Source organism: Zootoca vivipara, chromosome 1 (genome assembly GCF_963506605.1).
Source record: "Zootoca vivipara chromosome 1, rZooViv1.1, whole genome shotgun sequence".
Classification (NCBI taxonomy): Eukaryota; Metazoa; Chordata; class Lepidosauria; order Squamata; family Lacertidae; genus Zootoca; species Zootoca vivipara.
The window spans coordinates 56,557,947-56,572,976 of record NC_083276.1 but is presented as its reverse complement, the minus strand read 5'-3'; the positions used below and the strand labels follow the sequence as shown (position 1 = coordinate 56,572,976).

The following is a 15,030-nucleotide window of genomic DNA, read 5'->3' as shown; positions in this document are numbered from 1 at the left end:
TGATTCTTTGACTTCTATGACCTTATAGAAGTAGCCTTTCAAAGGCCATGGTGCCTATGTTCCACTCTGAATACCAGTTGCTAGAATCACAAGCTGGGAAAAGTGCTGCTACACTCAAGTCCTGCTTGTGGACTTTCCACAGGCATTTGATGAGCCACTGTGAGGACAGGATTCTGGACAAGACGAGCCTTTGGCTGGATCCAGCAGAATTTTTCTTAAGTCTAGGGTTGTTAACAGCTACTTTATTTCAAGTAGGCCTGCACACTGTGACCCAGCAAGCCAAATGCAGCTTGCCTGCCAGGTACGGTGGCCCAGGAGGGGCCAAAAAACCCCTTCTGTTTGTTTGTTGCTGCCTGTGTATGACTGCAAAAAGGAGAGGATTGCTAAGCATCTGGCAGCCTACCATTCAGCTTGATGGGTCACAAAGACTTATAAGGGCAATACTACATTTTATATGTACACATGTATGCTACAGATTCCTGTTTTTCTTTGGGAATCCTCTTGTTTCTCGGGAAGCTACAGCAGGAAAGAGTCTGCCATTGTTCTTTTAGGATTACAATGCTGGTAAAGGGTAGAAAATTGCAATGAGTCAAGTTAATTCCTGAAAAGACACCTAAGGGTGTCTTTCCAACCAATGAAGAGAAGAAACGAGGTCGCAGTCATAAACACTAGAATGCTTAAGGGGTTTCTTAGGCTTGTTCTTTATTAGAGAATAATCTGCATTGGCATCAATGGTACTTCTAGGTAGATGCAAAAAGACTTGGGCTGTAGGGCTGCATTCCTATGCACATTTACTCATAAGTAAATCCAATCGAACACAGTGGAAGTTACTTCTGAGTAAAACAACAACAACCCACACAATTAGGCTGAATATTCTTGAATCCTGAGGCTGGATATTGAATAGAATTGAAAAATTGTATCTGCATTAACATCCTATGAATTTTCTGTTGGTCTAATCCGCAATGCTGCAAATTTATACAAGAGGTACACCTGGAATTCAAATTTTCAGTGCAGAAAAATATGCATATCCCTTACCCAGTATTCCCTCCTTGCTGTACTGGCAACTTCTGACCACATTTTTTTTTAAAAAAGAAAGCTACTAAGGAAATATATAAGGAGATCCATTCATTAAATACAATCACTGAGCCAGCCAAACAGAGAGTAGGGAAAGGAAGCTGCATTCAATCATGGACTTCTTCTACAAGTGCTCTCTTGTGTCACAGAATATACAGAGGTATGTAAAACTTCTTTTTTTTTTTAGAAGTGGGAGGGGGGTGAAACCTCAAATTAAGGCAGGTTGTGAAATAAATGGTGAGACCTATAAGGTATGTGCTGGCTTCTGACAGCAGCGTTTGCATGGTGGTGGACGAGGGGAGGAATGCCAAGAAGAATGTTTTTCCAGGAAGAAAAAAGCCAGCAAAGCACAACTGAAAGGGTCGCTGTTCAGAGGCACAGGCTCCAAAACGTAGTTTGCATTAATCAAAATATAAACAGACTTTCCAAACCTAGCATGAAAAAACGTTTTCATGATTTTCCTCTGCTTAAAAAAAGAATAGAAAACATTGACGTTAGAGGAAGTTTTTTTTATATAAAAAAACTAGAAGGCAAAATTGGCAGCTCAACTGGAGAACTGGGCCTTTGGCATTTGTGCATTCCTAAGCCGAAGGTCAAATAATCGCCTGACTCACAGCGTTATCAAACTCACAGCTTTCAGGCTGGTTGTCACATGCCAGCCAAATGCTACAGCCCACCAGGTACAACAACTCTCCTCTTTGTGCAATTCCAGGTAGCTTCAGAAAAGAAGCCAGTAAGGTGCAGTGGTTAGTGTGTTGGACTAGGACCTGGGAGACCAGGGTTCAAATGCCCATGCAGCCATGAATCTCACTGAGTGGCCTTGTTCCAGTCACAACCCCTCAGGCCTAGCTGTAGAGTTGTGAAGAGGAAATGAGGAGGGGGGGGGGGGAGAACCACATATGCCATGGAGGAAAGGCAGGGTATATATGTAGTAAAAAATATAAAGTGGATTTTATCAGGCATTCAGGGGTAAGCAATCTATAACTCACATAGTGTATGTAGCTCAGAGGCAGATAGTTTGAGATGCCCAATTTTGCCAGAGATATACAGCCGGATGTTTACTACAACAGGGGCAATGCTGCAAGAGCCAAAGCAAGTGGTCCAGTCCTAAACTACTATTGCACAGTTGAGGGGGAAAAAATTGTTGGAGAGGAAAAGTTTTTAATGCCTCTAGCTCGAGGCAGGGAAATGCCTTCCTGACCAAACTGTCACCTTTCTCACCTCAAAGTTTCTCCCCTTTGCCTTCAAAACAGTCCACAGCCATGCCTCCTTTATATTTCTGCTCTTATATACTGACACATTTCTAGTCGTCACCCTTGCTCCTCCACTTCCACACCTTCCGCCATCTGGAAGTTTCCTGCAGGCCCCAGCCCACCATTAGACAGAATGAGGTAGTTGCCTTGGGTGGAAGATGCAGGGTGGGCAGGCAGCCTGCTATTCATTCCTCACGGGACCCTTGGCCATTCCCTTCTTTGTGAGATCAGAGCTGTGCGCACCAAACAGCCCATCATGCACCACCTAAAGCTAGCCAAAGCTGTTACAGTTGTAGGTGCCAGAGACAAATTTTCTGTTGAAAGTATTTCAAGACTTTCATGATGCCTAGAGTAAGGTTACCAGACGTCCCCGTTTCCCAGGGACAGTCCCCGGATTTACAAATCAGCCCCCTGACAAAATCCATCTATTTAGTAGGAAGTTGGCAAGTGTCCCTGGATTTATTGAAAAAAATCTGGTAACCTTAGCCTAGAGACCACCATGGTGAAGGGTTATTTAGGTGTTTTAGCGGGGTCAAATTTTAGTTGTGGAGATCATGTTATTGCATTTTTATTGTTAGATCAGGGGATTGCTGAATGTGATATAGCTTTAAATTTAACTTTTTGATTATGGAAATGTGGCGTGCAAATTAATGATGATGCAGTGAATAGGTTATCTACATTCATAGAATCATAGAGTTGGAAGGGATCCTGAGGGTGTGTGTAACTGCAATAATCTCTGCCTCCATCACTTTCTTCTTCTTCCTCTGTTTCCTTCCTGTGTCTAAGATTGCAAACCTGCTGAGAAAGGGGGCTCTCAGGCCTTTATTTGTAAAGCATAATGTACACTGACAACAATTAAACAAATAAAGATCACTGTAAGAAATTATATTTAAAATACCCAGTGAGGGGATCTGAATTTTCCTGAGTAATATCCCAAAACACTAATACCTTGCACAACATGGGCCCAAGCAAAATAATAGCAAAGCCAACACCAAGATTTCCTCTGAGTTCAATATGGAAGGGTCCCATATTTTGTGAAAACAAACAAGCGATCATATGCGTTTGGAACTCACTCAGTTCAGAGATGCTTCCAACACAAGTTGCCAGGAGAGACTGTTCTAAAGTTCTAAGTTCTAGTTGGGCATAAGCATCAGCTCTTCCATTACTGCACATGGATCCATCGTTGTAAGGACTGAAGTATGCAGGCAGAGAAAGTACACCTAAAAAGAGACAGAGAAGAGAAAACATGCCTGTTAGAATGCACCAGGATGAATAAAACAAAACAGAAGAAAGAGGAAGAATGGTCAAAAGTGTGTGCTGCCACAGTGCTGACTTATGAGAAGTAAATAAGATTGATCCAACCCATCTTCATTCCAGGTGAACTTCCAGAACTGTGCACGACCCAATCAAAGTGGTCAGTCACATCTTCTGCTATCTTGTAGGGCCTCTCAACATGCCTAAGAGTGGTAGAATTAGCAACTGTACCTGGATTGGAGACCTCTGAAGTCTCTTAAATAACAAAGAATGGGTTCCCACATATCTAAATTGCTTGTTTAGCAGTAGGGCTGTTACACGTAGAGAGAAGCATGTTGTGCCAAGAAGACTTGTGCCCCCAAATGTCCCTTGCAGAACTTAGTAGGATACAACTCTGAGCAGAACTGATAATCTGAGCAGAACTTAGTAGGTTACAACCCTGAGTTTGGTTTCATGCTCAGCATTTGCCTGAACATCTGGACTACAATTTGCTCCATATGATTCGTGTCAAAATGTGGTATGACATACATAAGCTGCTTTGTACAAGGATGCTTGAAGACAAAGGCTGAAATAGAAGACTGCCTGGTCACTTCCATCCCAATGATTCTGGCGGTGGAAGAGACCATATGTCAACTTAGCATTGACACTTACACCACTACACTGGACAAAATGAGTTCCAGCATTATACAATGCAATGAAAATGAGGTCATTATCAGTGAAGGTTGAGCCAATTACTGGTAGTTCTGTTAGGTTAGCACTAGAATGGTAAAGGCAAAACAAAAAGGGCTCTAAGAAACTATCGCTTGGCTTGCTGCCTGTATGTGCCAGAAAGAAACAATGGCCAGGATCAATGAGAAATAAAAGCCCCTTCATTCAGTTTTCAAAAGACTGTAATGCTGCATTGGGCAAAACAAGTGATCTGTACATAAACTGCCATTGCACAATTGTAGCAGGACAGATTGTTTTAAGCACTTCCAGTTTTGGTCAAAATAATAGTGTACTGAGTGTAGACTACGAAGTGAGTTCAGTGGACCTCTGAATACCAGATGCTAGGCACAAACAGGCAATGTTGTTGCCCTCATCCCTTTGTGTGCTTTTCAAAGGTCTCTGGCTCATCTCTAGTTGGGAAAAGGATGGTGGATTACATGGAAGAATGGTAACGTCAGAGGTGGGGCAGAAGAACTAATGTGTGCATACTCTCTCTTTTTCTCACCTCATGCCATTGGTTCCATATTGTCTGATTCAGCCCACAATGGATAGAGGAACGATGTGTTTGAGAGGAGGTGGGATAGTGTTTCCGTTACAGATCTGAGCATCTACGCACGCTCTCTGGAAACATACTCCAGTCATGACATACAAAGCTATGCTGCTATATCTTCTAGAGATGGCAATTCAGGTGTCCTTTTGGCATGTTATCTGGTAGGCACTGATAACATTTGCTATCAGCAAATCGTGTTTGTGCTGATGAGACCATTCTACAACTGCAATCGGATCTGGCCGAATGAGTGTTGTGCTAATTTGAAGCAACACAATTGTCAAAAGAAAGACATATTAGGATACTTGGTTTATTCATCATTATGTTCCTGCCCTTCGACTTTTGGCTGTAGCATTTGTTTCCCTCGCTGATCTCACATGCCTTCTTTTCACATGCTGGTGAGTAGCAAAGCCAACAATGACATCAGCAAGGACTTCCTGGGTATTCTGAGGAGAAGGAAATAATGCAATCTGCTGTGTCTCTGCACTGTACATCATTGTGAGCTAATGGGAAATCCCAGCCAGCGGACTAAGTCATTTGCATATTTGGAAAGCAGAGAATAAACAGCAGCAGCACATGCCAACAATATATATTTTGTTGGAAAACACAGAGGAAACTATCCATCTTTGCCCCCACCACAAGAAAAAAATCAAACTGATTCCGATTCCCTTTCCCTACATTAATAACCCCCTTTTTTTTCTAGTGCACACACTGATCTCACAACTGTGGCAAGGTGAATTTCCAGATGATTAATTCAGAAGCACACAATGTCATAGAAGGTGGAAGGAGAAACTAATGAATGTGCTAATAAAACAATATGATCACTTAGAAATAAACGAATAAAACTACACTTACTTCTTTGTCCCAGGAAATTTGTATGTCTTTTTTGTAATAACTAGAGGAAATAAATATTTTTGTAATGATTTAAACTATCATTATCAAGTGAAAACACATAGTCCTTGTTTTTCAAAGTGAAGGGTTTGATGAATGATGTGGTAAACTTAATGGCTTAGTAACTGGGTCTGTCATTCATATTATCAACATAGTATCAGTTGGAAAGAGTGATTTCAGATACGTCTTTTCTTAGATTGAGGAAAGGCTAGCAGACAGACCTTCTTCTTTGGCTGCTACTATGAGAGAACAGAAATATTCTACCGTTGAAGCTCCAAGGATCTAAGAAACAGCAAAAAGACTAATGCCAATCAATGTGTTTACATGATCCTCCGATATGCAATGCTGTTTAAGTGTACCACTTTCATTTGTTTGGATAAATGGGGGCTTATGGTTTATGGCTTCTTTTCAAAAGAAACCAGTTAGAAATTCTAGTCTTAACACATTACCAGAAGAAAATTATTGCCAACCAGAAACTGACTCAGAAGCTGTACCAAATCCATGCTACAGAGAGGATTTTGTTGGCCAAACTCCAGCACAGAATTAAATGCAAAGCTTTAAAACATTGTTGGATTGTGCGTGGTTATCTCTCAGATAAGTGATGTTCTGGTTCTCTCACATCTCCTGAGGTTTTGAAGATTCCAGCCATAAATGATGGCCCTTTAAATTGCCATTTCATATATACCAGCATCTGTACTCAAACTGTACTCAGAGCATCTCTGCAATGTGGTGATCAAGACTGAATTGAGCAGAAATAATTAGTTTCTGGCATTTGTCAAAGTCTTTGAAATAGCAGTTGGGAATAAGGTATGTTTATTCTACCTCACTTAATATAGGAAACCTGCTTATGGGCTCTGCCAGTACCGTTAAAAAGCTGGCGCGACAGGGTGGAGTTCCAGTAAGCCCTTTCTTAAAAAACAAAATTATTTTGCCAGCTTAAAAAGTTTTTTTCTTTTCTTTAAAGATTCCTGTCTATAACATGATACTTTTTTAAGGAACTGAAATATTTTCAGCTTCCTAGGCAAAATCAGTTCAAGGAAGAAAAAGGAGGAAATTGATTTCTCTCCCGCCCCCCGTCCCCCCCCCCCCGCTTCCACCACTTCATTGCTTCTGGTTTCAAACAAACTAGTTTGTATGTGAACAAAGATGAGCAAACCATCTGGAAGCTGCAATCTGAACTTTTATTCCTGATAAGGGCCAAACTACAGTACATTTGACTTTAGATGTATTTTTGCATTTAGCATACAGGGCTGTTGTTTTTAATGCAAATAGCATCAGCAGCAGGGACAGAGGAGGTTTTTAACCCTTTCCTCCCCCGCTGTGACCATGGGGAAATTTATTTGGCGGATGCCTCACTGGGCATTACCACAGAATTACCACAGCTTCTTTGGCCAATTCAAATAAGAATCCGAAAACCATTTAAAAAAAAAAAAGTTTTGCAGACGCTAGGGGAAAGGTATTTCATAGAAGCCTCAGGCTGTCTGGTACTTTGCATGATTTCAACATTAGAAGGCAATTTCCTAGTCTTTTCCTTGACAATTCTTAGTGGCTTTCTGAACAATTGCATGACATCCAGAGGTGAAGATGGGGCTATTCCAGGAATGGCAAAGAGCCAGTAAGAAAAATATGAGCAGCTTAAAATCCCCCCCCCCTCCTTAGACTCTTGTTACTGATTTGTACAAGAATGTGAGTTTAAAAATCTGACTCTTTTGGAAGTATGCAAAGACTAAGTGTGTATGCCCTGTGGGCTGGTGGTCAATGATCACTGCAGGGCATATAGGTCAGGAGGAATGTAAAGAAGTCAAGGTGTTCTGCTCATTAAACAAGTTTATTAAAAAAAGCCCCAAATACAATTACGTTTCCCCCGCATATATTTCCTCTGGATAGAACAACAACAAAAAAACCCCAAGTAAAGAGAAACTATAGTCAGTTCAGGAAATTAAAGGGAAAGAAAAACATTTGAGGAAAATGACGATACTCAGGAACAGCCCTGAAGGTGTGCAGCATTTGCTCAGTTCTAATAAAAATTAGAAATTGCATTCATATATAGCCTAAAATAATATTTTTTAAAAAATCCAAACCAAAAAAGACAAACACCATGTGCCAAAGCATATTGCCACTTCACCAGTGCAAAATCAAAGCTAAAAATTCATATATCCATTAATTTAAACAGACTTAAATGAATACATAAGGACAGTGATAAAAGCTAATAATAAACTGGCAAATTTACCAACTTTACAATGCTTTATTTTATTATGAAGGACAGAAAATGCAATTTATGCAATTTAGCAAAATCTGAATGCAATTAATTGGTTAATGTGCTATTTAATAGCCAAATTTTAATTTTAAGGCTATATTAAACACCTATTTGCACTTTAACATATTTTATATAAGAAACTGGAAGCATTTAACAAACAATAATGAATTCAGCCACATAATATACTTTAAAAGTTTATATATTTAAAGAACCAAATGGATATTAAAGTATGCTGATGCAAGTAAGTAAGAATTAATCCCTTTATGGCTTAAGGCAGATTTTGAACCTCATATTCTTCTAGACTAATTAATGCTGCTGTTTTTTTAACCCCATGCAGATTTGACAGATCATATACATTGATTTTTGCATGAATTTTTCATTGGATTCTTTTTTTCTGCTATTACTTTTGTGATTATAGAGCCAGTTGCAAATATCACAAGTGCATCAATCTTCTGGGTTATTTATTAACTAGTATGCAAATGTATGACTTTTGATGAAGATTCTTGGAATTGAGTTTCTTTTTAGACTAGAGACCTTCTGCAAGGCCTTTCCTACACAATCAGTCCAAATGTGCTCCAATCACAGTTTGTCCTTTGAGGGATATAGCTGCATTTCCCTTAGTGGTTGTAACAGTGTAGAATTGATAGGCCCAGCCGAATGCACTAGATTGTGAGAGGGACTTGAATAGCCCCTAGTCTGAATAAGCAAGGTGGCCTCATACGGTTGAGGTCTGCTTTCAGAGATACAGCGGATGCTGACAGTTTATGGCTTTAGAGAGAAACAAAACAGCACTTTGAATGGTACTTGGAAACTTAACTGGGAGTGTAGTTATCATAGGTATATTATGCTCTGAGATTTGCCCAGATCAACAGCTGAGTGGTCAACGTTTTTAATCCAGCTACAGCTCCATATTCAAGAAGTCAACTAGGATACATAGCAAAATTAGCAGGAAACTCCCTTATAAGAAACTGCTTAGATTTATCAGCATCTAGGGCAGGTTATCTTAACGAGGGTCATCACTCTTGCCAGGGTTGGAATCCTTGAGATTTTTAGGGAAGTTTTTAATGTTTGAAGTTTTATTGTGCTTTTAATTTTCTGTTGGGAACTGCCCAGAGTGGCTGGGAAAACCCAGCCAGATGGGTTGAATAATAATAATAATAATAATAATAATAATAATAATAATAATAATACCTTACCCAGGTAATGCATAAGAGTAAGTATTACTTTACAAGTCTACTCTGAAAGTTCTTATTGCTCGCACAAGGAATTCTCAGTCTATTAGATGTACCCACTAATATACAGGGTGAGTCCTTTAAAAGAGGTCCCGTGGATACAGAGTTCCATAGTCTCCCGCTGAAAAATGTGGGATCAGCAGTGGCGCGGCACTGGAAGTCGCTTCTAAGCATGTCTGGGCATGCGTAGAAGTGACTTACGGTGCCGCGCTACCCATGTCTGGGCACCGGAAATCGGGCGGCACCAGGACCCAAAATGGAGCCTCCCTAGCAGGTAGGAAATCCGGGGGATTTACGGGATTTTTCCCAATCCGGGCTGCCAGCAGGAATCAGTTTAAAATACAGGGGTTTCCCGCGAAAAACGGGAGACTTGGCAGCTATGCAGAGTTCCCATGTTCCATGGGGCCTCTTTTAAAAGACTCACCCTGTACAAAGATGGCTGGTAACTTCCTCTTTTCAAGTTGCACACATTGGCTATGTGGCTAGCACTAAGCTGCATCTAGCAGCGTGTTGGATCCCTGGTCTGCAACTGGTTTTCCCAACAGGTTACTTTGATAAGGAGGTCAAAGCCAAATCCCCCTCTCTGTCCGTTTCTAAGTCCCATTGCAACAAATGCTACTCCTAACCATCCCAGTTTTGTCTCTGGAGTGGTGACTGGGGGACCAGATGGCAGCCATCAGCAGGATGGATCTGGCACCCAGTTGCTGAGCCTAACTGTCAAATACGTTTAGAACTGTTAATTATATCCTGCTCTAAGGCTATGTATTTGGTATTCTAGGTTAACATGTATTGGATAGTGATGAATGACGTTTATCATTATATTGGCGGTATCCTCATACAGTAATTGTTTCAACTGAGCACAGAGCAGCGCACTTAATGCTGCACAGGAATATTTCTGTAGCAAGTAAAATATTCTAATCTAATTGAAACCGCAACTCCACACTGGAGTTGGGCCAAGCCACCAAGAATGAAATCCTTATGCAAAGTGTGCCAAAATATTTTAAAAGACCACAAATGGTCAGGGCTCCCATTCATGTGCCTTCCACATCACACCAAAGACTGCATTGTCCCACTACCATATTCTGAAACACTGATTCAATGCTGTCTTCCAAGGCATAAACCCCACCTGCTAACTCAAACCCATTTCCTGGAGACACATATATTTTCTTCTCTGGGAAATTTCCCAAGCAGTTTCTAAAAATGATGCCTATAAAGCTAGGAGAGGCCAAATTTTAACTAGATCTCAGACTCTGATTAGATGTCAGCCATTGATAACTGAACAACCTTTCTGACAATATAAGCCACTGTCAATAATTTGAACGTCAAAGCTTTCTTATGAAAGCTTAATAATAGTAAATTTATCAACATCATCAAGGAATAAACAACTATTTGACTTTTGGAAGACATCTAAAGGCAGCCCTGTGTAGGGGAGTTTTTAAAGTTTGATATTTTATTGTGTTTTTAATATTTTGTTGGGAGCCACCCAGAGTGGTTGCGGCAACCCAGTCAGATTAGCATATAAATAATAATAGTTTATTATTATTATTATTATTATTATTATTATTATTATTATTATTTCATTATCAGTGTACTACAGTCAAACATAAAGCAGATTCCTGCCCCTAACAGTTTGGAACTGATTTATTTTTTTAAAATAAATAAATTTAGACTTTGTAAAACATACCATATTCAAGGCTCAGGTTCAGACATGCAGCGCTGGGAACTGGGGAAGCATTTTTTTCTAACTCACAGTTTGACCTTATTGGTTTTATGTATGTTTCCTCAATAATGTTAATAATAATCAAGTGATGATAATATTTAGTGGATCTTTCCAGAAATTGGAGTCCAAATTAAGTAACTGAGTAATATCAAACATGTGGATATTAAGATAATATGGAATGGCAAAAGAAGAGACTCCAGAACTGAGTCAACTTTCCTGTCTACAACTTTAAACTCAGTTGTGTTGACAACACAGACAGTGTAATAAGGCAGTGTGTTAAAACTCTGGTACCACTCTGACTGGTATTGATTTGGCCAGGCCATGCAAACCGTGCAAGTTTAATGGCTTTGTCTGGAACCAACTTTCTTGCCACATTCAATTTAATTTCTCTTTTGATTTTGTTTCTCCATGACCTCAACTTTTGGGTCTCTTACAGTGCAATCCTATACTTGTCTACTCATAGTCCCACTGGCTTGGATCCTAACATTTTGCTATGTGAATGGAAAGAGAGTTAGGCTCACTGAAGAGGTGTTTCTGTTCCTTCCGTCTATATATGTAACAATACGTTTGGCTCCAAATCACAGCATACTTCCAGGTAAACGTATACAGTATAGGATTGCAACCTTATATTGCCCTAATTTACTTTATGTCCTCCTCTCTGTGTTATCTCAATCACTCTAATACAACTACACGCAAAAGTGCTCTCATTTATTGGAGTTTTCTACATATGTGTGGCTTTAGATCCCATGAACCTAAAAATATACTTAACTACTTCCCATAACATCTAAGATTATCCCCAAAGGGATTGCTGTTTAACTAATTGACCTAATAGGAGCCAGATTGCGCAGTCTCGTGTGATCAGATGACATCATATCCTGAGCAGATAATTTAAAGAATACTTGAAAAACAAGGTACACTTCCATTGCAGCGTAAAATCCCCTAGCAACTTTCAAGTTATGCAATACCTTGTGTTCCAGACTTGAATATCCTTAAGGGCATCATAACATCCAATGTATGACAGAAAGCAGCACAGGGAGATTAAGCAATATTTCCAAGTTTTAAACAGTGATTCAGCATTAATCATTCAACTAACCACACTTTTCAATTGCTGTATCAAATGCTACTTCCTTTATTTAAAAAATCAAGATTTTCTCTCAGGTGGCAAATCCAATACATCCTCTATTTTTTTTATCCTCACAACAGCCCTGTGAAGTAGGTTAGGATGATATAGTGCCTGGGTCAAGGTCAACCAGTTCACTTCATGGACAAATGGGTGGGGATCCCATTGTGGGTTGCACAGGCCCAGCCTGAAGCTCAATTTATAATTTATGAAAGCAAGGCGTAAAGTGTTTATCTGTGTAAATGGTCCACATATGCCTCCTCATATGCACTGGCCTATTTGCCTGTAGCATTAGCAATCTGTGGCCAGGATGGATGTGCCACTGGCATGCAAGTTCTATATGATAATGGGTCAGCACATTAATGAGTCAGTGCATTTCAATGTGACAGGATGCATATGGGTTACCTGTGCAATTCAGGGCTCTACCACGGGTCCAAAATTCCAACCTAATTCTCTCGATGTACTAGCATAACCCAATGAGAAATTATTTTTCGCCTCAATTTGTTTAGGAGTACGGGTTTGCAATTTTCAAAAAACAAAACAAAACAAAAAACAAACCCATACCTTTCACAGCACATTATAAAGACAATTTGCAAGTATAGCACAACTTAAGAGATTGGAAATTTTGCCAAGACTTGTTTAAGGATGTGCATATTTTTATTGATCTTATAAGGGCTTCCAGTCTAAAACAAAACAAAACCCAAGGAATCTATAGCAATGCAATCCAAAAGACAAAAACAAGTTTCTATTAGGAAGCTATTCTGCACAACCTCTCGCAATAAATGGGGCTCTTGAGTCAGGTTTGCAGAAATACTGAAAAAGTATATTTCTGGTCCTGAAATAGCATCAATTACAGACTGAAGAGTAAGGTTCACAAACGGCAATGCTTTTAACTGGCCCGTGAACATGGTTTTTGGCATCCAGGTCACCCCACCTAAGAATTAAAACCAGTCTAAAAGTGAGTGGGAATATTAGGCTGAAGAATACAGGTCACCTTAGTTTACAAACTTCTGCTTACAGACTCCAATTAAATCCTTAAAAAGAAAAGCCTCTATAGGGCTATAAATGTCACATGGACAAATGGAGAAAAGCTTTATGAGGTGCAGTATAATGTGCCACTGGCTGGCCTTGTGGACAAAATGGAAATAGCTGCCTAATGCTGCTGTCAATAAGCACTGGACTAACGAAGGAATGGGGTTCAGTTCTGAGAATGGGATGCTTGAATTCTGCTCCAAGTTCTGCCACTGAGCTGCTATGACTATGTCATTTTATTTGACCTCCATGTCTAAATGCATTCATGTGTAAAATAATATTAATGCTTCCCTTTCGCACAAAGGCCGCTATAGACAACTGTAAAATGTATCCACTCTTCCTTGATTTAATGCGGAGTGCCATGGCACCACTTGGGGGAAGGATGAAAGGATAATTCAGCTGGTTCAAGAGCCTGCTCCTGGATACATTCAAGGTAAAAGTGTGAAAAGCAGCCTATTTTAGGAGCACTTTTACTGTGACATTTCCCCAAAGATTACTGAACTATTAGTATGTACAGTACGTTTGTGATAATTTACTCATATACAGATGACTCCACTGCAAATCAGGTGAGTTTTCTATTCCACGTATAGAATATATGAGCAGATTCTTACATGTATATAAAGCAGGGGTGAGGCCCTTTTGGTTGTCTGGATGTTGCTGAACTACAATTCCTGCCATCCCTGACTAGTGGCCATGCTTGTTGAGGCTGATGGGAGTTGTAGTACAATGTCTGAAGGGCCAAACGTTCCCCCCACCTGATATTAAGGGACTCGATTTGGTGAAAATGTATGTGGCCAGGGGTAGTGGGAGAAGGTGTTTAAAATACAGAAATGGCACTAGGCTTATTAGCCCAAACATCATGTAATGACTGAGCCCTTACAACATATCCAGGCAACAGCCTAATGTTCAGAAGCTCTAGTAAATAATAATTTCCCAGTTCTTCTTAAGAGGTCTCACGCACAGTCCTGCTGAACATCTCAGGTTTAACTTGCTGTGTTTCACTTTCATTCGCATTTCTAAAGGTGGACTCATACATTATCCTTTTAGTAAGGCAACACAAGTGCGAAAGCTAGTTTTGTGTATGCTTAGTCCTATAGCCAGTACAGACGCTAAAAATAATGCCCCAGAAGAGATTAGAAAGAAGAGGAACATAGAAAACCACAACCACTCCTTGTCTAGCAAGGAAACTGTGAAAGATTATTTCTCCTTGGCTGAATGCTTCTTCCCTTGGAGTGAGAGAAAGTCAAGGGGAAAGGCCATTTCAAGCCTGGGTGGGAAACCTCTTGCTTCCCAGATTGTTGGACTTCAACTCCCATCAGTCACAGCCAGCCTGTCCAATGGGCAGAGATGATGGGAGTTGTGGTCCATCGACATCTGGAGGGCTATAGGTTCCCCTTACCTGCTGTATAGTCAGCTAGTGGGAAGGAGCCTTCAGGGCTCTAAACAAGTGGAGTAAATCTGGTTTTCATGTAATCACTTATTAAAAGTATAATGTGTAGCCTGGGCTGTTAATCTCTGGTGTACACTGCCTGCTCTGTAGCATCTATCTATCTATCTATCTATCTATCTATCTATCTATCTATCTATCTATCTATCTATCTATCTATCTACCGGTATCTATCTATCTATCTAATGTAGAAAGTCCCCATTTGTATGCATCCAGCTACCTCCGGAACCGCTTGACCGATTGAGTTGCAGGAGAGGCTGCAAAACATCACCCTCTAGCGACGACTCCACTGGTACCACAGCTTCCAAAGTTTCCCTCTCCAAACCAGCTCAGCTCAGGTTTCCAGGGAACCCCCACTGGACAAGAGCAAAACTGCAGACTGAACTGAGTGGAGGTGGGGTTCGGCTGGGTGGGGGGAGGACAGGACCAAAACAACTTTCCATAAAAAAAGGTGGAGAGCCATGCGGAAGCGGAAACCCCCAATGGACACAAAAG

At 40.3% G+C, this 15,030-nt stretch overlaps 1 protein-coding gene across 1 annotated transcript in view; it reads right to left on the bottom strand.

The window, feature by feature from the left end:
* ABTB2 (ankyrin repeat and BTB domain containing 2) overlaps positions 1-15,030 on the bottom strand; it is a 153,222-nt gene that overhangs the window by 50,944 nt on the left and 87,248 nt on the right. The window contains exon 2 of the mRNA XM_035116548.2: positions 3,401-3,547. Coding sequence (XP_034972439.1) covers positions 3,401-3,547 — 147 coding nt within the window. The remainder of the gene's footprint in view (positions 1-3,400; positions 3,548-15,030) is intronic.